General features: G+C 36.7%; 1 protein-coding gene across 2 annotated transcripts; it reads right to left on the bottom strand.

Moving 5' to 3' along the window:
* Window positions 1-1908: 1908 nt before the first annotated feature.
* ARHGAP11A (Rho GTPase activating protein 11A) lies at window positions 1909-23500 on the bottom strand. Of its 2 annotated transcripts, none has more exons than XM_009005602.6 (12): window positions 22499-23500; window positions 19287-19357; window positions 16169-16265; window positions 15347-15600; window positions 14559-14722; window positions 14174-14320; window positions 11403-11477; window positions 10427-10594; window positions 7453-7582; window positions 6554-6662; window positions 4672-4810; window positions 1909-4333 (listed from the first exon to the last, which is right to left on the bottom strand). In XM_009005602.6, exons 1-12 carry the CDS (start codon window positions 22625-22627, stop codon window positions 2745-2747), a joined length of 3072 nt encoding a protein of 1023 aa, XP_009003850.3. In that variant the 5' UTR covers window positions 22628-23500; the 3' UTR covers window positions 1909-2744. The 2 variants fall into 2 exon arrangements, with proteins under 2 accessions (XP_009003850.3, XP_078190541.1); XM_078334415.1 differs by having other exon boundaries at window positions 19287-20598; window positions 22499-22681.
* Window positions 23501-24329: the final 829 nt, after the last annotated feature.

The following is a 24329-nucleotide window of genomic DNA, read 5'->3' as shown; positions in this document are numbered from 1 at the left end:
ATTTTATGCAATGAATAGAGGCTGGAAAAATTCATTTATGAGACACATGGCCTTTCATTTTGAAGCCAAGCCTCTTTCTCGGTGACTTTTCTTCCATGGATGCTCTTCTCTTCTTGCTTTTTGTTTCTATGCATGCTAAATCAACAGGACTAACATTATCTGTTAAATGGCTCCAGGCTCACTGTCTATGCTGGAGTATTTTATTACTGATGCACAGACTTTTTTCTTTTCTTAATTTTCTTTAGTACTGTTCCTTGTTATTATTTTGTGGTTGGAAAAAAATGAAGTCACTATAATTTACTGCTTATACATCAAAATGCCTATTTTCATTGGAAATTTGGTATTTCAAAAATAAAACTTATTATATTTGAGATTACAAAATTAAGGTCTAAATTCTGCCACAATTAAGAAAAACATGATTATTAAAATCCTACATTAAATTCTTAGTGATCATATTATAGAATGTGGCCAGTTATTAAGTTCTACGTATTTAGTTGTTTGGTGCTTAGTAGGTAATCAAATTGATATTAGATCTTTACTTACATGTATAAGACCAAGTGAAAAGAACCCATGAGGTTACTGCACAAGTCCACTTTTAACTTTGTATATTTATATCATGTCCTCAAATATCCCATGAAGTTAGCAACATTCTCTAATTTGTATATGAAAAAATAAACATTAAATCGTCTAAAACAAAACTTTTATGACTCTCCAATTACCATATCTTCAAGCTATTCACCTTGATTTTCCCGTAATACTTTGTATTGCAGCTTTCAGCTAACTAAAATGGTAGTCACATGTGGTATTTTTTTTTAAACAGATAATCTTCATTTTTGATTCATTTCTCAGAAAAGCCAATTCAGGTGGTATGTACACTCAAACCCCTATGACTTCTTACTGAATTAGTCTTCAAATTCAACATTTCATCCTTCCCTTGATGAATATAAAGACATTAATGTATTTTTAAAATTTAAAAATTGTTTCAAACAGGCCAGGAGTGGTAGCTCATGCCTGTAATCCCAACAATTTGGAAGGCCGACGCGGCTGGATCACGAGGTCAGGAGTTCGAGACCAGCCTGGCCAACATGGTGAAACCCTGTCTCTACTAAAAATACAAAAATTAGCTGGGCATGCTGGTGGGAGCCTGTTAATCCCAGCTACTCGGGAGGGTGAGGCAGAATTGCTTGAACCTTCCACCAGGAAGGTGGAAGTTGCAGTGAGTTGAGACTGTGCCATTGCACTCCAGCCTGGGTGACACAGCAAGACTCAGTCTCAAAAAAAATTGTTTAAAACAGACAACATATATCTGAGCATATGACTATTTGTCTCTACTTACAATTAGAAATACCATAAACATCTACCAACCCTATTTGATATCAACAAGCTTTTATCTACAAATATTTTACATTTTATATAAGTCAAATACAAGTTCTGAGAAAGGATTGACTGCCAGGTAATAAATACAGAACAGGAAATAGCTTTGAAATAAAATGAATGTATTGTCATCAAGTAGAACCTAGCCAACCAAACATCAGATGATTTGAAATTCCTCGTACATACTTACACTGTAAGTCTGGTTGCTCCGAGTGGCATGCAAAGCTGCTCTAACCTGCTCCAACATCTAAACATGGCATTCTAACAACCAATCTGAAAAACTATCTTTAGTGGTTAATTCTGTCTGCTTATTCATTCCTCTACAACCTAGAGAATATGTTGTATTGTTCATAATATTCTTTCTTCAAAGATGTGTAATTTGTAATAATTTAAAATGTATATTTAGACAGATTTGCTTGACAATTTGGTGAAAGTTCTAAATGGCACTTTGAATTTCATGAAAGCCTCAGTCAAGTCATTTTCCAGAGTTACCTTTAATGTCTATGCTAAATAAATAACACACACAAGACAAAATCATCATAAGTTTTTATCCAATTAAAAAAAAGATGAAGAGGTACATCTACTATTCCAAATTCCAAAATCAAGTATCTATATATAAGAAATCACCTTGATTAATTTTTTTCAAGATTAATAATTGCCAAGTCTATATTGGACAACACAGACACAAATGTATTTGTGCAAATTCTCTTTAAAAACACAGTATGGCTTAAAAGTTATCAATTATTTCCACATCATAACATATGAACATACTTTAGTCATTATTCTGCCTTAGCCATTGTTCTTAGTTCAAGTGAATACATGGTACACCTACAGGCAATATAAACCAAATTACTCTGCCCCAGATAAAAATAGAGAATTAGGATGCTATCGAAGCAAATTAATTTCTAGGGATTTTGGCAAGGACAGTAAACATTAATAGAATTCCAGACATAAGATTTGCAGGGTTTATTTCTACCCTTTACAAGCTAGAAATTTGTTTATTTTAGAAACCTTATCTGACTTGGTAGAATTAGGCACAACTTACTCCATTCTTCCTATCACACAAAAATATGTAATTTTCAAAAATTAACTTATTACAAATCCAGTCAACAATTTCTTTAGAAAGGTAAAGTCTAACCTCTGCTTTGAGAGATCACAATAAACTTAAAGTTTAAAAACTGCCATCATTAAGAAAAAGAAGTAATTGAACCCAGGAGGAGGAGGAGGTTGCAGTGAGCTGACACTGTGCCATTGCGCTCCAGCCTGGGCAACAATCATCCTGAGCTACAACTAACATGTAGATTATCCTGCAAGTCATACCAACAATTGCTCACTTTATTTACATTAATGACAAGTATAACATTTACCAATTACAGGTCTACAGGTTTACTTGTTGGTAGTAATTGAGTTTTCCCAATAGGATGTTTTGGAGAACCTTTGTACCAGACCCTTTCTCTTTTTGATGGTCTCCTAAGGACATTGTTATTTATCCCAGAAGAAATGCCCATATTGTTATTTACAACTGGTTTTAACATATCATGATTAGTCAGATCATCCAAGGGAATCTTAACGTGGCCATCAGATAACATCTTCTGTTTACAAACTGTAGTAGACCCCAGAGAAGCATTCAATGAATCTGGGTGCTTCTTCATCTTTAAGAAAGATTTCAAAGGTAACTCTATGTTTGACTTTGAAATTGTATCAATATTTGACTCTTCACATGACAGGGACTTCTGTTCTTTAGGACCTGATCTGATATACGTAACAGAGGAATCTTTTGATGTGCTTTCCATACAAGAGGAAAGAGCACCATCACAGCTCACTGATTTGACCAAAGGAGAAGCTGTATCACCAAGACTCGTCAATTTATGTCTTATAGGTTGTCTGCTATACTCCAACAAAGAATTAATTCTTCTGACAGACTGACGAACAGGAGTACGCTGAAACTTAAGAGGTGACTTGACTTTTGTTCTATTTGGTTCATTTAAAGAAAGCTTGTTAAACCACTGTATGTGATCGGAAACCTTTCTATGTTCAGTCATTTGTAAACTTTCAGAAACCGTTTTCTCACGTGTTTCCAATGACTGCTGTTTAGCAATTCTCACAGGCCTATGTTTTGACAAGTTTGTTGTAACACATGTACTCTGCTGTGGCAAAGAGGATCTAGCCTCGTCCTTGCTACTTGCTGCACACTTCGGTAAGTTATCTTCAATCATGTTCTCATGCTCCTTTAGTTTATCATTTCGTTTTTCGTTTGGGGATTGCTGTTTCTTTATTTGTTCATCACTGGGAAATTCCTGCTTGCTTAAATAATCTTTTGGCCTATTTGAATGAACATCTTTTTCATGTTCCATCTTCATCTGAGTTGAATAACATTTTATAGTTGCTTCTCTATCAAATGTTTGAGTTTGAAGGGGTGAAAAGTCTCTCTCTGAAAAACATTTTTCACCTTTACCAGTGTGGTCTTTGTATTTCTCCTTTGATTCTACTACAGTCAAATCATTAGTTTCAAATAGATTTTCCTCTGGGCTATCTTCTACATAAGACGGTCCAGTGAATTTTACTTTTCCCACATTAGTTACTGATGACTGCCTGTGATTCATCAATGCATGAAGATTACTTCCAGATTCAGAAAATGCTTTCTGAACTTTCACCAAAGTCTCTTTGGTCACGTTATTTTCATCCCCACTGAGAGAGCTTCCTGTTATGTTGCAATTATGCTTATTGTGTAAATTGGAAGGGGTGAGTTCACATGAAGTAGCAAGTGACTTTTCAACCATATCATCATGCTCCAAAGAGTTTTCCACCTCAAGATTTTCCACCATTGAAGAAGCCTCATTTGCATCTACTTCTTGAAAACTTGAATTATTAGGTCCTGTCCAAGACATCCGGTAATCTGTTCCAACTAGTCGCTCTGGAGTTAGTAAGTTTTCCTCAGACTTACTGATCTTTTCTGAACCTAAAATAAAGCAGTTCAGTACTTAATCCTTTGTATTTGACCTTGTTTTGAAATATTATTCAAGTACATGGCAAATAAGTCACTAGGCATTTAATTCTAATAAAGTATTTGTGTTATAAGAAATAATTTTTAACATAAAAATGTCAAACATTTTCATATTTACATCTATAAGCATTTCCCAATTGTTGATTAAAAAAATACGTTGCAAATTCTAATATTTTCACTATTCAAATACAAACTTTTAATCTCTAGAACAGTAAATTAATATATTTTACCATTAAAAAAGCAACTAAAGCAGGATTTTTACTTAAAACTCTAAGAGTAGTATGCAAATGTACCTTTCTTTGGTAACTTTTCATCAACATCTGGACTAAAAAGCAAACCTGTTTTTACAGACTCAATTCTATTTTTTAAACTCTGTTGATTTGCCAGTCGCTGACCAACACTTTCATATCTATTGACACCAGAACAACCATTCTGTACAGAAAAGAAAAACAGAAAAAAGTTTTAGTTAAGAAATAAGCCTAGTTAATTCAAAATATAAAGACAGAATAATTTTTTTTGTGGTTATCAAAATCTTTAGCTGATTTTAAAAGGCATATATAATTGAGAAACAATTTTTAACAATGACAAATATTCTTGCATGTTAATGAAAACTGTAATCATTTGATTTGGCTATTCGTTGATATTTTATGATCTATTTTTAAAACAGTCTCACATATTCATTAATTTAAAAAATATTTGTGTGTGTTCTGACTGTGCTAGGGCCTGTTCACAAATAGCTGGGGCAGTAGGTACCTAGACCAAAATCTTACCCTTATAGAATTTATATTCTATCTAGATGGGGAAATTTAGACTTAAAGAAGATAAACAGTAAATTATATTGAATAAATATAACACACAAAGTGAAAAGTGCTATGGAGAACAGTAAAACAGGGTAAAAAGCATATGGAGAGGTGAAGAGTGGAGGTTTAATTTAAAATAGGGTGATGAGAAGATGATTTGTGAGTAAAACAAAACAAGGGCGAGAGCCATGAAGATTTAAGGAGGAAGAACATTACAGAAAAGAGCAGAATGCCAGTGCTGTCTCTGAGACTGGAACAGAGTAAGCAAGGGGGACTGGAGGAGAGAGCAGAAATGCAGCCTGAGAACACATCATGTGAGGTACTGCAGGTCCACGTGAGAACTCTGGCTTTTATTCAGAGTGAAATGAGGTGTCACTGAAGTGTTCTGAGCAGAGAACTATATAACCTAACAGATTTTAAAAGAGCAACTTCAGCTTCAGTACTGCAGCAAGGGTAGGAGAAGGTAGAACTATTAGTAGGAGCTTACTAGTCATCCTGCTGAAAGATGACAGAACTTAGAGAAAATGGGAAAAGTAGTAACCGTGAGAGTCAGTCAGTTTGGAGATACTCTAAAATCAGAAGTTAGACAAGATTTTCTAATGGATTAGACATGGTGTATCAGAGAAAGTGAGGAATCAAGGATGTGACCATGGTTTTTGGCTTAAGTGACTGGAAGAACAATTGCCATAACTGAGATAGGGAAAACCACAGGTATCAGTGTCGTTTGGTGCAGGGGATAGCCGCAGCAAAGAAATACATCTGCGTGGGACAGGTTACATTTGAAATGCCTATTGGATTAGACATCCAAGTAGGAGAGTCAAAAAAGCAGATGTTAAGAAACAGCCAAATTGTTCAGAAGAGCACTGGGACTAGAGAACATAAACTTGGAAGTTTTAAGTAAATACAGGTTGGGCATTCCAAGTCTGAAAAGCCAAAATTCTAGATGCTCCAAAATCTAAAGCTTTTACGCATTTGACATGATGCTCAAAGAAAATGCTCATGGAGCATTTCAGATTTTCAGATTAGGGACACTGAACTGGTAAGAATAATGTAAATATTCCAAAATCCCACCTAAAAATGAGAAATCTGAAACACTCTGTTCTCAAGCATCCTGGATAAGGCCTACTCAATCTGTATATAATGTTTAAAACTGATGATCACTTTGAGTGAGTGGAGGGAAATAAGAAAGTCCAAGGACTAAGCTTTGAGCACTCCAATGCAAGGAAATCTGATATCAACTCAAGTTTAAGAGTTTTGTATAAAAAGAGCAGAATGAGATACTCACTGGAAGAAAGGCAGAATTATGAGTGTCTTTTAGTATCAAGTTTACAGCATTACGCTAATATAAAGATCAATAAAATGGTAAGAAACTTACTACATCTCTGCCATTTTTCCCTAGATTGAATTTCAAACGAAGAGATCTTCGAACCTTTTCTTTATGGCTGATTTTAGGAGAAAAGCAGCCTGCTTTTCCTGATTCCACTCTAGAAGAAGTAGAATTTAAAATGTCAGTTTATAACATAAACACCAGAGAAATACTTGAAATATGAAATTTGAGAAAGAGTCCACAGCAAATCATATTGATAATAATTGGGCAAAGAAGTAATTCTTTAAAACTAATTCAACTTTAAGATACTATATATGAACACATTGTATTTGCACATAAAAATGATCTGTTAATTTTAAGAGTTATTTAGTCAGTTATAAATCAGGATCATTAGAATAGACTAGCTTTTTAACCTAACAGAATTTTATTTTGAGACAGGGTCTCACTATATGACCCAGGCTGGAGTACAATGGCATGATCACAGCTCACTGTAGCCTTGACATCCCTGGGCTCAGATGATCCTCTCACCTCAGTCTCCCAGGTAGCTGGGATTACAGGTGTGTGCCACCATACCTGGCTAATTTTGGTACTTTTTAGTAGAGATGAGGTTTGGCCATGTTGTCCAGGCTGGTTTTGAACTCCTGAGCTCAAGTGCTCCACCCGCCTTGGCCTTCCAAAGAGCTGGGATTACAGGCATGAGCCACCATGCCCAGCCTCTAACAGGAAATTTTTAAGTTACACCATCAACATAAAACAGGATTTTAAGCAAGTGGACTCAAATTAGTAATTTTTCTCTGGTGAGTACTGAAAAGGCAATTGATAAAGGCAGAGGGATTTTAAAAAATTGTGACTCAAATATGGTTCTTGATAGAAAGATGAAACATTTTATTAACTATATGTATATCAAATATTTATCCAATGAAAACAAAATATCCTGGATAAAGTACCTGCAAACTTTTTTGCCTGCAATTCTTTTACTTCGCCTTAGCACACCTGTAGTGATCAAATGGTTTCCACCAATGGGTACAGGAGAGAGTGAACTCTGAGATGACCCTTCTGAGCTTGTATCAATGTGAACTATAAAAATAACCACATGTAATATACCACATATACTTATTTTCCTTTTAATATAAAATACTAATAGCAGCAATTAGATTCAAAGCCTTAATTTCTATCCCAAGCAACAACCAAAATCACTTAATTCTGGTTAGAAACTTCAGTTGTCAAATAACTCAACTCAGCTAAGAAAAAAGCATTCATTTCTTACTTTTGAGTTGTCAATTAAAGGTCAGATGAAGCAATACTTTTATATTAGAGTTTTTCTTTAAATTCTTTTAATAATACAAAGCAGGGGTAGGCACCATTGCAGACTGGAGAAAGAACAAGATTTGGAGACAGGCTTGAGTTTGCTCCATCACTTACTGAATGGCTTTAGGCTCTGAAAATGGACTTCTACGATGAATATTCCTGTCATCTATATAAAATGTTTAGTCAGTACCTAGTAAATAATAATTAATGGTATTATCAAAAATAAGCTACTGGCAAACAAGTTGGAATCTGAGTATTTGAGATACACCTGCTGGCCAACCACTACCCACCTGACTCCAGAATGTAATTTGTCTAATATTTTTGGCAAGTAAACAAAAACTAATTATTCTATAACACATGCCTAATCACTTGGCTGCTGCTGTGTTCCATGCAAATAATTACTGATCACAAGAGAAGTTCAATTTAATTATTTAATACCATTTGTATTATGAAATCAACTATACTAAAATATTTTGAAAGAAGTAAAATAGTTATGAACAAAGGCTCCATATACACTTGACTTACATTTGAATCATACCCAGGATATATTCAATCATCATGAACCCTCTCAATTCATCAGAGTTATTAATAAAGAATTCACAAAGTTTCCCAAACAGAGACATTCATGTTTTTTCAATTATGAAAACAAAAAAACTATAACCACTATAGTAACTTTTGGGTGCATTTGGCTAAAGAAAATTTTGGAAGCCAATATAATACATCTAATGTGACATAAGTAGCTTTATTCTAGGGCTGCAGTCTAGTCACTTTAAAAATGTGTCAGGCCGGGCACAGTGGCTCATGTCTGTAATCCCAGCATTTTGGGAGGCTGATGTGGATGGATTGCTTGAGCCCAGGCGTTCAAAACAGCCTGGCCAACATGGTGAAAGCCCTTCTCTACTAAAAATACAAAAAATAGCTGGACATGGTGGTGCATGCCTGTAATCCCAGCTACTTGGGAGGCTGAGGCACAAGAATCACTTCAACCTGGGAGGTGGAGGTTATAGTGAGCCAAGATCATGCCATTGTACTCCAGCCTGGGAGACAGAGTGAGATTTTGTCTTAAAAAAAAAAAAAAAAAAATGTGTCAATGGTCACAGGAGGCACAGTCAGAATATATGGGATGATGCAAATTTATCACATAAATAAGAAAATCTCTAAAATTAGAAATCAACCTGTTTTCAATTCTGCAGATGCAATTTGTTGAATTATGGCTAAGAAAGTAGGGTCAAAGAAAAATGGTGTAAAAATAATAGAATTACTGTTGAACTTTTTAATTTTTTTAAAAAGAAAATTCAGTGATTAGGCAAGCTCAAACTAAAAATAGCACAAGAATGTTTAACCTCTGTTTTGGGAGCTTGGAGGAGGAGAAGACAGAATCAACATGTTTATTCCTTGGGGAAGATGTAATGCTAATAAGCAAAGGCAGGTAGAACTACAATTCCCATTTGCCATTTGGAAATAGTCCTCCAAACTGGAAAGGCTTTTAAATATTAAAAAAAAAACCCTGAACTATGTTACTTAAAAAAGTTTAAGTCTCCAACCTGTGAACACTAAAAAAGCTACAGACATAGGCTTCAGAGTTACTATCACCATATTTTAATGAGCCCTAGAGAAACTGTGAAGTTTCTTCTGGGAAAACCTCGAGGTGCTATTCCATTCAACTTTTCAATAAAACAAATAAGTACCCTTTTGGATAACAGAAAAGAGAGGCTTTTGGGAAGAACTCATATAACTCAGATAATGAATTAAAAATGAAACTTTTAACATTGTCTCAAACTAACAAGATAAAAATCTAAAATAATCAGAGATCACTCACATTTTGACTAAACGTAAGATAAATGAGATGGAGATCCTGGGCTTATTTAGAGTTTCATTTCAATTTTGGTTGATCACAAGGTTAATATGAGGCAACCTGTATTCTGTATATTCTAAGAGCCAACTCAATCTAAGACCCAGACTAGTCTTCAGATTGGCATGATCATACTCTATTTTAATTCTCTGAAAGCTCTGGTTGGCTACATTAGAATCTGCAATTAATTTGGAAGGAAATGGCTGGGCTGGTAAGGGATCCAGAAGCCATGGCACAAGGAACAGCACCAACAAAGTTCTAAAGCTTTTACAAAAGGTACTTGAGTCTAAAACTTTAAAAATAGTCCCATTTTCAAACCATAACCTGCAATGGTTAACACTCCCACTTGGGAATCAGAGATGATGAAACATCTGGCAACCTCAATTCAACAAATGACAGCAATAAAGCCACAGCTATAGATCCAGAAGTAACTATAGCAAGATTCAGGATGTCTACTCACATAAAACCTAAGCATCAATGCTATCACCAGAAGCCCAAACTACTCTGGGTTATCATAACTTTGAATAGATGTGATCACAAAACACACACACACACACACACACACACACACACACACAAACACAATATATATATATATATATTGAAACAGTGTCTATTTTAAAAGGCAGGGAGTTTTACAAAAATTCATAAATTTGATAAAACATAAAGTTCTAGTTCCTAAGGGTGGTATTATTAATATGAAATTGCACTTTGCCCAGAATATGCACTCATTTTAATGTTATATAAATTCTATTTGTTACCTGATACTGGTGTAGAACTGCTACTGAAGAGATTACTTGGCAACAGCTCAAAGTTAAAATTGTGCTTGATAGACTTCCTTTTCTTACTTGAGAAACCATGAGAAGAATCTACTGGCAGTTTACGCTTAGCATTTGGTGTAAGAATCACTGGCGATACAGACAGCTGGGCTGAAAAAAATACCAAAACAAAACCAACTTGTTTCTACTGCAGAGTTGACAAAATACAAAAGCTTTACATAATTTCTTCTTATAAAGCTATTACTTAGAGCTAAAGAAAAAATGAGGCTATATTTACATTATCAGTTAAACAGATGTCATTTAACTGAAACACTCTACTACTACTTAAATGAAAATAAGGAAGTCACAGAGGCAAGATTCTTAAGAGACATCAGTTACCTAAAGCTAACAGACTGAAAGATGCATATGCTATACATTAAAGATTATTAATTTAAAAATGAAATTACAATCAAGGAGTTGAAACAGAAACTAATCTAAATATTATTTTTGCTTTCCATTATAAGTGAGTATTAACCAGTTCATTTCTTCACTCTAGAAAACAAAACAAAAGATCATGTTGCCTCTTACTGGCTGAATAATTTCAGCCACAAGCAAATTAGGATAAAAAATTGAAATATATAATAATGAACTACTAGTCCTAAGATAAAAATGAGGTTGAACTATTTTCACATGCTCAAGATAGCATCTAAATTACAAACAACAGAAAAGCATGATTAAGAAGACTAAAGAAATAACAGACTATAAAAATTTTTGCCTATAACTTTGAGTTCATTATAGCCTATTAGCAATGTCACAACATACATAGTATATCTAGAACAGTATCTCTATTAAAAATAATATTTTATTTGCTTAAACCAAGTTTGATTATTAACTAAGTTAGGTAATCATTACTGTAAGTATATTTTATAGAATACTACACAAATTTTCATTTAAATAAATGCATATAATAAAGACCTACCAATTCCTTCTTGTTGAGGTGTAACAGAGGGTGTTCTGTTAGATTTAAATATATTTAGTGCTCCACTAACAAAATCTGAAATGCAATGCATAAGCAATTACAAGTTAACATTTACTTGTCTTTCACCAACAATTCATATTAATATTTGTGGTCTTCCTTTAATATCTAACTTTATATCAGCTTATATATTTTAAGTTATTTAATAAGAATTATTTCAAAACAGGAAAAATACTAAAGGATATATTTTTATCCAATTTCCCACTTATACTTCCATATCCCCCCCAAAAAAAATACAGAATGAAATGTAATACAAATACATATAACGTACAGTAAGGGTGGGGAAAAAGAAATCATTATATGTCGAGGCAAAATATGACAGTCTGAACTGAGGCAAGAACCACGGAAACGGAGGCAGGAATAAAGGTATTTAAAAGATCAGTAGAGATGGAAGTAAAAACATTATATCAATAAATACTATAAGCAAATGAATAAGTGTCTGGAAAACAATAAATAACATAGTGTGACTAAATTTGCTCAAAGACAAGAAATAACAGACAGGTATGCTAGATCAATCCTGTGAAAAACCTTCAATGCCAAACTATAAATATCAGTATTATCAATTACAATTTCTGAAGGGTATGTGTGTGAGATACTTGAGTAGAGTTATACATTTAAAATGTAAGCCTTGACCAGGCACAGTGGCTCACATCTGTAATCACAGCACTTTAGGAGGACGAGGCAGGCAGATTACATGAGGTGAGGAGTTCAAGATCAGCCTGGCCAACATGATGAAACCCCGTTTCTACTAAAAATATAAATTAGCCAGTCATGGTAGCATGCACCTGTAATCCCTGCTACTTGGGAGACCGAGGCAGGAGAATCGCTTGAACTTGGGAGGTGGAGGTTGCAGTGAACCAAGATAGCATCACTGCACTCCTGCCTGGGTGACAGAACAAGACTCCATCTTTCCACCCCTCCCAAAAAAAGAGCCTTAACAGCAATACATAGGATAGATTTAAGGAGGCATAAAAACTAAGAAGATTCTTACAGTAAAGATGCATAGAATCTTATACAACGTGAAAGCTGTCTAATTACTGACGGTAGAGGAAGAGGTAGAACCATGGTTAAAGCCTGAGTATCTAGGGAATAGTGGTGCTGTGACAAGAAAATGGAATTCACACAGAACCAGATTAAAGAGGATGGAGATGGTCATTTCAAAATGTTAAGCTTAAAGCACCAATGAAAAGCAGATGTGATGGTGTCTAGCAAGCCATTAGTAAAGTGGAACTGACATTTTCAAGGTAACGGTGGTACAGATGTGGTGGTCATCTATTTAGATGTGATAACTGAAACTACAGGAGTGGGAAAGAGGGCAATAAAGATGATCTGCACCTGAGAAATATCTCCATTTGGGATAGGAAGTTTTATGGGTTGCACTGTGCTCTCCAAAACACGCATGAGTAAGTCCTAACCCCCAGTACCTATGAATGTGACCAAACTTGGAATGGTGTCTTTACAGATGTACTTGAATTAAGATGAGGTCATTTGGATGGGCCCTAATCCAATGTGTCCCTATAAGAGGAAAACTTTGACACAGAGCAACATCATGGAATGACATAGGCAGGCAGCTGCCGGCCAAGGAATGCTAAGGACTGACAGCCACTACCAGGAGCCAGAAAGAGGGAAGAAAGGATTCTCTCTGGCAGGTTTCAGGCATTCCACCAACACCTTGATTTCAGACTTCTAGCCTCCAGAACTGAGACAAATTTCTGTTAGTTTAAGTCACTTAGTTTGTAGTACTTTGCTACAGTAGCCCTAGAAGATGATACACAAGTCATTAGTATTATCCTATCTACAAACAGATAAAGCAAAAAGAGGGGTATTCAATAACAAGCCAAAACATTAAAAAGGGAATGGGATAGTTAATAATACCCGGTTCTGATACTCACAAGATAAGAAATTTCCTAAAGTAATTAGAAGAATAATGGCCACTGAATTCTTGATCGAGGAGATTACAAGTTTTATTATCTACCCCACCATCATAAAACATTTGGTCTTTCTGATTCTTCCTTGATAATATTTCCTTCATTATTTATTTCATACTCCTAACTAACTAATCCATGTCAACAAGTTCAAACAACGATCTCATGCCTAAACCACTGACACACATTGCTGACCATTCTCCCTACTTCCAATTCTCAATTCTTCAAGTCAGATAATTTTCTAAAATTTTAAAATTATATCATGCCTCACATCATAAATCTTCAATGATTCACCAACACCCAGGTTAATATTCTAATTCTTTAGCCTGGTGTTATGTTTACCATCCTTTATCCTTATGCTGAACCCTTTACTCAAGTCATACTGCTCTATCTACATTAGACATAGGATACTTCTTCCCTACACAAATCCTTCTTCATAGCATCCTTCTCATCTAGAATAGGACACAAGTATTCTGATCCTCCACCCAATCCCCCTAGATTCTACCCATTCTTCACAAAGGTTCAGTTTGACTCTGTTTGACAAGTCCCTGATCATTACAATCCAGGGAACTTTTCTCCTTTTAACACATTTTATGTTTGTGCTAAAGAGTTAGCACTTAATATTAGACTGTACTATCACTTTACCTTTTTATATGCATATGCCCTATCTTTCCAGCTGGGCTGTAAGCATCAAAAAGGCATAATACCACAGTTCATGCTTCTTTATGTAAAATGTACTTTAGATTAAATCAAATCACTGTACCTCCCTAAAAAGGGACTGCCACTTACCTCCTACACTTTGCCTTCTCTTTCTCTTATATTCACTAGGAGTTTCATATTCGCCTTCTTCAAAGCCTTCCAGTGATGGAGTGGCACAGAGACCATCAATACCCAACATAGCTGGTACCTTTTCCAGGATAAAATCTGGTACATGTCCTAAATGAAAATATTCACAAGTAAGACAATTATCCTTCCTCCACTCTTCCCCCAAAATGTTTAGATAGTAATATACCAACTTTATTTTTTTTTTTATTGCAGAAGGGGTGGGTATGCTGGGGTGGGGATGAGGTCAGTAATATACCAACTTACTAAAGTTGCCTTCATAGTACCTTTGGAAGAAACAGAGATCTTTCTCATTTAAACATATTCTGTTAATAATGCAACTAAATCTTACCAATATCTGATGCATAATCAATAAGAGTCTGTATTACTGCAGCCTGTAATCGTAGCTTTTTTTCTGTGTTAGCAGACATCTTTTCATGTCCTTCACTTGTCTGAAGAAGATTTGGTGCAAATATTACTGCAAGATTGCTGCTATCCATCTTATTCTCATTGGATCTTAAGTGAAGAAAGGCATTATTAGATGGAGTCAAAGGTAAAAATATAAGAGTTAAAATAATATATGTAGTACATTTTGAAGACCTCTATCAGTCATACACAAGTCAAAATAGTTACCCTTCATCTACATGATTGGCATGAACACAAGAAAGAACCAGAAATATATATCCTCTCTGTATTTAAATATGTATTATAAAAACCCTAACAATCTTAGAGTTCATACTTGGCTTTTCCACACAAATCGAACATCTTTTTCTGAGCTTCAAACCTACACATAAAAAGCTGGAAGTATCAGAAGTCAGCAAGTACATCTAGAATAAGCAGGCTCACTGAGAGCAGAGAGAGGGAAATTTTGAAAAACAAAACATAAATATTTAAAAAACCCAGTAATCAAAGTCTTTCAGTAGACAATTAATCTTATAAACACCAATGAGCCATTAAGGCATTCATAATGATGACTTTAAGAAAATATTAAATCATTTGGTATGTTATTTCTTAAATTATACAGAGTATATACCTTACAGTAAAGATGTCATTTTTAAAGAAAAATTTCCATCCACAAGCATAAAACAGTTAGTCGAAGATTTCAACTATTATTTGCCAAGAGTTTTAATTACCACTTACCTCAGAGAAACATTCTTGAGAAAGTTAAAGAAATATCTTAATACATGAACTGTGTGGTCAGCCAGTAGACAGGACAGCAACAGCGTAGCTTTATTCTTTTCCTCTGTGCCTAACTGTTGAGCTCTCAAAAGTGCTTCATGCAAATCAGCTGGGAAAATGGGCTCTGGTAATTCCCTAAAAAACTGCTTAAGAAGTCCTGCAATATCACAGGGAGGTGCAGAAGATAGGCAACCTTCACCATGATCCAGTTTATTCTGAAATAAATATAATCATCTTGAATATTTTGGCAACTTAAGAGTTTATTGTGAATAAAGTATCTTTTGTTAACACTCTAATTAGAGAGTTTTAATAAATTTCTCTTAAATCTTATTTTATGTCATTAATTTTTATTTTTAATAATTTTTAAATTTATTTTTGTTTTTGTACAAATGTAATGCAGACTATGTGGCCCAGGCTGGCTTCAACTCCCAGGAACAATCTTCCTGCCTCAGCTTCCCAAGTAGCTGGGACTACAAGCCCATGCCGCCACACTCAGCTGTACAGGTCCTTCTAGAAGGCTAAAAACAATACAACTTAACACATTTTTTCATTTTACATAATAGTTTATAGAAATAAGGATCACAAATTTAAAAGTATTCTATTAAATTTTTACAGCACAATAGAAATAATATACCTTTTTTTGGGAAAAAATTTATTCTGCCATGAAAATATGCAAATTCAATTTCTGTCAACTACTCATATAATAGTTCTAAATATTTTGATTTTAAAAACCAAATCAGTAAATGGTTCAAATGAAAAATGATAGTTCAACAATAAGCTTACCTTTAGTGCTTTTAGGCGAATAACAGATCCTGATTTCCGAAAAAGCCCTTCTGTATGAATATGTTCTTCTAAAGATGTGCAAGCATCGACAAGAAAGCTGAAAGAGGTATTTTTTCAGATGGCTAGATACACATCTTATCAAATCCTATTCCTCTCCTAACATACATGAGCAGGCCAAGCACTACGCACCTTTCAGAGAAGCTCTAAAGCCACAAATCCCTGTAGTCTTTGAGACAAAATTGTTACTTTTAGTTGTCTACTTGCTTCCCAAATTCTTCTCGAAGGTTCATCTTTTTACTCATAACAACGCCAATGTGCCCACTAAATTTGATCTTTCTCAATTCTACTTCACTTCTCTGCTTCCCTTCAGAGTATAAGACTTGTCTTTTTTTGCTGCCTCTACTTCTTGATATCTCAGTCTCTACTCACCCTTCTCCAATCATTCTCATCCCCCATTACTCCAAATAGCTCTCTTCAAGCTCACTAATGGCCTCTGCCTTGCCAAGTCCATAGTCAAAATGCTGTCCTCCTCTTGCCTGATCTACACACCTGGTCCCTTCCCTGTTCATCTTAAAAATACTCTTTCTCACTATTCTTTCAGTTTTCCTGCTATCTCCCTGACTGCTCCTTCTCAAACTTCTTTTCTCACTCCTCTTATGCCAGACCTCCACATGCTGGACAACTCAGGGCTCCGTCTAACGCCTTCTTTTATCTACTATCTCTCCATGGGTGATCTTCTCATCTCCTATGTTGTCCAAAAACAGGGTGAGGTTTTATCCCCCCTCACCCCAACATTACCTCTCAGAAAAGTAGGATATATCCCAATCCTTACAAGCCTTTTCATGTTAAGGGCAATGTGCTCAATTTCTTTATTTTCAATAATAACTTCAATCAATGGTGGCTTTAGATACCTAGAAGAACAGCTGGGATCCACAAATTAGAATGAATATCAGCTACAAACAACTGATACAGTTGTACTGGTGCACAGCAGCTGAATGTCAGCCCTGTTTACAGAAGGTAACTGACAAAACAGTCTTCTTAAATAAGTCATGAAATTACAATGAAGATTTAGTCATTATTCCTGGGAATATTACTTTGCAATTCCAGATGCTGAACATCTGTTTTTTTTTTTTTTTTCCTAAATTGTTTTTGTTTTTGTTTTGAGACAGGGTCTCACTCTGTCACCCAGGCTGGAGTGGTGCGATCACTGCTCACTGCAACCTTTGCCTCCTGCACACAAGTGATCTTCTCACCTTAGCCTCCCAACTAGCTGACACTACAGGCACACATCACTATGCTCTGCTAATTTTTCTATTTTTTGTAGAGACAAGATTTCACCATGTTGCCCAGGCTGATCTTGAATTCCTGGGCTCAAGCAATCTACCACCTCAGCCTCCCTAAGTGCTGGGATTATAGGCATGAGCTATTGTGCCCAGCCTGTTGAAAATCGTTATAGGTTTTCATTATAAGAAAATCTAGCCTTTCATTGGTCATTTAAAGAGCAAAATGGTTAAGTGGTTATCTAAGACAACCATGAATCTATACCTATAGGATGAATGGGGGAAAACCGTCCTAAGGCAGCAAGGTGTTCAATAACTGCTTTTGGGTGACACTTCAATTAAAAACCTAGATTATTTGTCTATAGTAGCCAAAATGAACTCTATTTTAGATAGAGGGGAAAATAATCAAGTGGTAAGTTTCATCAAATGTGTTTTAAAATTATAGTCTTAAAACATAACTTTCCTACTAATTTCTGATACAGTTAGAATAGGCCAGCACAGTGGCTCATGCCTGTAATCCTAGCACTTTAGGAGGCTGAAGCGAGTAGATCACCTGAGGTCAAGCATTTGAAACCAGCCTGGCCAACATAACGAAACCGAATCTCTACTAAAAACACAAAAATTAACTGGGCATGGTGGCAGGCATCTGTAATCCCAGCTCCTTGCGGGGCTGAGACAGGAGAATCACTTGAACCCAAAGGTAGAGGATGCAGTGAGCCAAGATCACGCCATTGTGCTCTAGCCTGGGCAACAAGAGCAAAACTCTCTCTTAAAAAAAAAAAAAGAAACAAAAAGTTATTTAAGTGATACCATATTTTCACAAATACTCTAATATCTTAGCTTAAATATTCTTTTATCCAATATTTCTTTTCTTTTCAAGAGACAGGGTCTCATACTGTTGACAATGCTGGAGTGCAGTGGCGATGATCACAGCTCACCGCAGCCTCAAACTCCTGGGGTCAAGCGATCCTCTGCCTCTGCTTCACAAGTAGGTGGGACTACAGGTGCACACGACCTTGCCCAGCTGATTTTTCTTTTAGATTTCTGTTGAGATGGAATCTTGCTTTGTTGCCTAGACTGGCCTCAAAATCCTAGGCTCAAGCGATCCTCCCACCTTGGCCCTCAAAGTGCTGGGATTACAGGCCTGAGGCACTGTGCCTGGCCTATCTTTTTTAAACAAACCACAAAAAAAAGTCAAAATTATTACTGAACTGGTAATTCAGCAATTACTTAATCTGACTTGTGACAAAAGAATCCCTATAGAACTGAAAACTGACTTGACAGAACAAAAATTATTTGTGATTTCTGACATTCACTCATTACTAGACTTTAAAATTCAATCCTGAGAATGAGTATGAATTTTAAATTTAAAATATGTAAAAGTAAAAAAAAAAAATTCAGATGAGACTTTGGCAGGTAAATTTTTTTTTTTTTTTTAATTTAACATTAGCTAATGAGAGATAAAATCACTTGCTGGTTTTAAACAAGTATGTTTTAATCAAATATTTCTTTTTAAAATCTCTAAAACCAGTTCGAAATGTTTACTCTCTTCTTCATTTGCCTGGCTAGAAAGCAGCGGTACAATCTCAGCTCACTACAGCTTCGACCTCCTGGGCTCAAGCGATCCTCCTACCTCAGACTTGCAAGTAGCTGGGACTACAAGTGTGTACCACCCAGCTAATTTTTCTATCTTTTGTAGTGACAAGGTCTCACCATGTTGCCCAGGCCGGTCTTGAGCTCCTGGACTCAAGTGATCCACCCATCTCGGCCTCTCAAAATGCTGGGGTTACAGGTATGTGCCACCGTGCCCAACCTTCTTGATTTCAAACTCTGCTTACCTTGGAATGTGTCCGTATTCTGGTACAGCAGAATGGGGCAGTGCATTAAAAGGTACTCCAAATATTTTACCCTAAAATGACAAATTCAGTTACTCTAACACAAATATCAGGCATAATATCAGTTTTCTTAAAGTTTAGGCAAATTAAAGACCCCAGGAAATTAAAAAAAAAATCAGAAATAAATAACTATCAATCAAGACAAAAGCAATTATTTCAAGTGCATTCGTTAACAATTACTATATTAGTATGCTAAGTGCAGGGAATACAAATATGATGAAGATAACGTCATTCCCCTCAAATAATCTAGTAAACTCAGTTTCCAATCTGATCATAAAAAATTAATTTGGTTAGTGCTTAGTAAATTTTTAAAACAGAATTTGGTCTAAAACACTAACATTTTCCCCAAAATACTATACGTTCCTTTAATGACCTCATAAACACAGACTATATACTTTCTTTGGTCCTCTTATAAACAGTTACACAAAAGGCTAAGTCAACTGAAAAACAAAACAATAATTCCTGTCACTCATTGACTCTTCCTAAAATTACATCAGAAGAGGTTATTTTCATACCTAATACATTTTCCACCTTCAATAGAAGAGGGCTTTTCAAACCTCAAACCATGGCCTGAGGTAAGCAAGGCAGGGGTGTACAAAAAGTCAAACTTTACTACCTGGAAACCCATTTTTAAAACCTCACATTCAAATTTTAATACATAGAAGATCCCAAGAGTAAAGCTGTGTGTTGGTTAACTTGATTTTGCACACTCAAGAAAAAAGAATCTGCCACTATCTCTGTGCATACGTTCGAACTTCTTAAAAATGCATCACCAATTAAGAAGGCTGCAGTTTTGCAAGGCACTGAAAGGTAAATTCAAGCCTGTAAATGTCTAGTTATTCAAAATTAAGTGGACATGCATAATCTCACGTTAATTTAGTTTACATGCCTCTGCTCTGTGAATGCTGTTTTTTTTTTTTGATATCACAAGTTAGCAAGCAAGAAGCATTTATGTATTAAGAGCATTTTATTTAACTTTATATTTACAATAAAAACCAGTCAGCATTGTTAATGACACAACAGAGTAACAAAATTTTACTAATACCCTTTCAACCACCTGGCTCCATTTAATCTACAAATATTGTAATGTGAAAAGACAGTATGGCATAATGAGTACTTGAGAGTAGGTTCATAAAGGCAAAAACACCAGCTTTTAAATCTTGACTCTTGTATCAGCTGAGTGATCTGGATCAAATTAACATTCTGTCCCTCAGTATCCTCACACAGATCTTATGTCACAGAGGTGTAGGAAGAACTAAATGAATTAAAACATGCAAAAAACACTTGTATCAGTGTCTGACACAGAATAAACATTTGAAAAATATTTGTTAATATTATGATTATCATTTTAAGCTGAGCTATTTAAAAAATATTACTATGGGCAACTCCTTTGTTGGGTAAATCAGAATTTTCTTGATACTGTGCAACCAAATCAAATGCAAAAATAAATCAGATGCTTAAGCTGATAAGTCTACTTCTGTTATATATAACTAGAATTCAGCATTTTTTTCCCCTTGTCTTATTTAAAATAACTGGCTTCAGAAGTAACCACTATAATCTCATAAAATGTTTTTAAAACTTTGTGTATAGAATATCATCTACAGTATCATTTTAAAAAAGATTTATAAAGTACTTTTATTTAAAAGCTCAAAAACAACAATTAGTTAACAAACACCAATGGGCTAAAGAAATTGTTGTCAAACAAATTACCTATCCCATTAGCTCTCATAACACAATGATTTTCTGTATTTCTTCATTAGAATATTCTTATAAGTGTTTCTAGCTGAATTTATATAGCATGATTACCAATTAGGAGGCAGACCACTGGTTGTCAGTGGCATGTGACAGGCACCGTGCTAGGCCTATATAAAGACCTTCACTTTTTAAAAATCCCTAAACAATCCAAGGAGAAATACCACTGTTCCTACTTTATAAATAGAAAACTGAAGCTTAGGGAAATCAAACAAGCAGCTCAAATTTACAGATGTAGTAGGGTTGGAACAGGACTGAAACTCAGGTCCATGTGACTCTAAAAGCAGGCATCAGTTTTCCTTGTTAAGGGGTGAAAAAAAAGTTCACATACAAACTCTTCCACATACTTACAAAATCAGCTACATTTGAGTTCTTGGAAAGCCAGTTTTACAATCAGAAGAAATCACTGTAGCTTTTTAAATATAAGTACATGTATTGCCATTAATTTGCGACCAACAGAATTAATTTCTCCAAAGTTTATTGGCTCTTAAGAGGTACACATATTACTTTTGTTGGTGGTTTTCTTCTCCAAGCATTTTTTTTAGAAAGCTTAAACTATTAAGAGCAATGTATATTAATTTTATTAGCCTGTCTCCCAGTACTAGGAAGTACCATATAAATTAGGCACATATATTAAAAATGCTTTACATTCAGCTTATTTTTCAAAATGAAATTCTTAGATTATGTCACAGAGCTATTAAAATCTCATTCAAAATCCCTTTCCCTAAACCACCAAAACACCAACAACTTTTCAATCATTGCACTCTGGCTTCTCAATTTACTCACATTAAAAAAAAAAAAGCTATCTCAAAAGTATGACATGAGCAAGCACCGAACTTGTTTCTCAAATTAGTGAATATGCAGTTATCATTTCAAGTTTATTTCTAATGTTCTGTCATACTTCGTCATCTAAGGATTCAGCTAGAAAATGCACTGGTCTCCCTTGTCCCCCTACAAACCTTACTCTATAACAAAGATGGAGGGGTAGGTACTACCTGGTCAAAACACAGTAAACTGGCAATATCTGGAGACATTTTTAATTGTCACAACTGAGAGATGCTACCAGCATCTAGTGGGTAGAAGCCAGACATGCTGCTCAACATCCCACAATTCACGGAACAGCACATCCTCTTCCCCCTAACAAAAATTATCTAATCCAAAACGTCAACAGTGCTGAGGTTGGAAAATCCTGCAACTTTCTCTCAATGATCAAAAATCCTTGCGAAAAAATCGAGAACGCCACTTTTTAAATACCAGCAATTGACCATCTGAACTGAATGACACATCTAACCATTCTCTTTTTGATACAGAGTGAACATTTTATTTCAGCATGACCTGGCAATAAGTGATTATGAAGTGTGTGCCCTTTCTTTTAAACCTAAATCCCCTTTCACAGAACTTACCCCCATTTCCGTGGCTGTTGTTTCTTGTCTCCTGCGATCACACTGCCCACGGACACCCTTGACCTTAATGCCATAGACGGCCCGAAGATGCTGCAACAGGGCCAACCTCACCAGCCTCTGATCCCACATCCCGGACACGTCGTCCACTCTCTGAGACAGGATACGGGTCCTGACCCTTGTTCGCCACCAAGTCTTCCAATTTTCACACCCTCTCAAATTTGAACTCCGCTCGCCTGCCTTCCGGTCTCGCCTGGCACTCCTGACGCCCCGACCCCTGGCCACTTCCACTGCTTTCCCTTGATCCTCACTCACATCCACTTCCGCAGACCCTCTTCTCTTAGCCCTTTGATCCAGCAACACCTCACTCTTCCTTCACTTACACCGGCCTTCTTTCTGGTCACCCAATCCTTTCAGCTACTCACATAGACTTCCCTTCCTGATTCTTTCGGTTCCTCGCCTATAGCCAGATTCTCACCATTTCCGGCTACTTCCAACGATCCCCCTTCCTCCAAACCTACTGTCCCCGTCTGGTTCGCTCTGAAATGTGAAGAGGACCCTTCTCTCTCCTCCAGCCCTAGCAGGCTCAACTGGGCGCTCGCCCCTGCCCTAGCCTGGCCGCCGGACCAGCCGGCTGCTCAGGCAACTCTTTCAGTCCCGGTGCCCGCCCGGGCTGGTCGCCGCCGTCACCCCCTTCTCTCTCCTCCAGCCCTAGCAGGCTCAACTGGGCGCTCGCCCCTGCCCTAGCCTGGCCGCCGGACCAGCCGGCTGCTCAGGCAACTCTTTCAGTCCCGGTGCCCGCCCGGGCTTGTCGCCGCCGTCACCCCGTCTCACAGGCGGTTCGTTCCCTCCCCTATCAGCCTGTCTCTGGCTCCCGGCCTGTACATCGCGGTGCGCTCACTGAAGCCAAGCCGTTAGCCTCATGCCTACGCCCCCAGCTCCTCCGCAGACACACTGGGCCACCGCTACCGTCACACCCGCAGTTTCAGCCCAGGCTCAAATGGCAGAGCCAAACAGCGCTCCGTATCTGATTGGTCCACTGCTCTTTTCAAAATCAGGACCCAGGAGGGTGGCCAGGAGCTGCCTGTCTAGGTAGGTGCTGGGGAAGGGGTGTAACGGGCAAACTCAGCAAACATGAAAAACAGGATGAGTTTCACTTGTTCTTTCAAGGCCAGTTTTTGGGGCGGAGGAATACTGTTTAAAGGATATTTAAATACACCTGACCTGCGCCTCAGACCCTACACAGTATTTGAGGAAATGTGATAGACACCTTATTCTCGTTTTTGTTTTTTTTTTTTTTTCGGGCTCGGCTGTCGCTGCAGGCTCTCTTACGTGAATCTGTTCTACGGAACCCCATGTGAGACAATTTGAGACAGGATTCATAAACGCTGATTTTAGTGACCCTAACTCATGGTCCTTGGTGGGAACTTCGGCTGTGGGAATTGGTCTTTGTTTGGGGGACTGATGGTGATGCTGAAATCTTATTGCATAGGAAATTAAGTACAACAAAGAAGACCAGTCACGAGGAGAGTGCGGAAGAAATGCGAAGTCTCCGTGAGGTGGCAGCTGCAGAAGGTTCATTCAGTGGGATTTGGAGTCAGGAGACGCGGAGGAGCCCAGCTTCCGGTCCAGACGTTGCTGGGCTTGGTTATCTTATTGACCTGCACTACTGCAAACGCCCTAAGTTGCTTATGCATTCTGAAACAGCGATCCCATCAAGATATCCCAAGGCGGGATTTAGGGCGGAAGAGATGGACTGGATTTAAATACAGACAATATAGTATACATTTACTACCACCACATCTCACCTCCACGTAAACTTGGGAAGGGCAGC

Source organism: Callithrix jacchus, chromosome 8 (assembly GCF_049354715.1).
Source record: "Callithrix jacchus isolate 240 chromosome 8, calJac240_pri, whole genome shotgun sequence".
NCBI lineage: Eukaryota > Metazoa > Chordata > Mammalia > Primates > Cebidae > Callithrix > Callithrix jacchus.
This window is presented reverse-complemented; position numbering and strand designations above follow the sequence as displayed.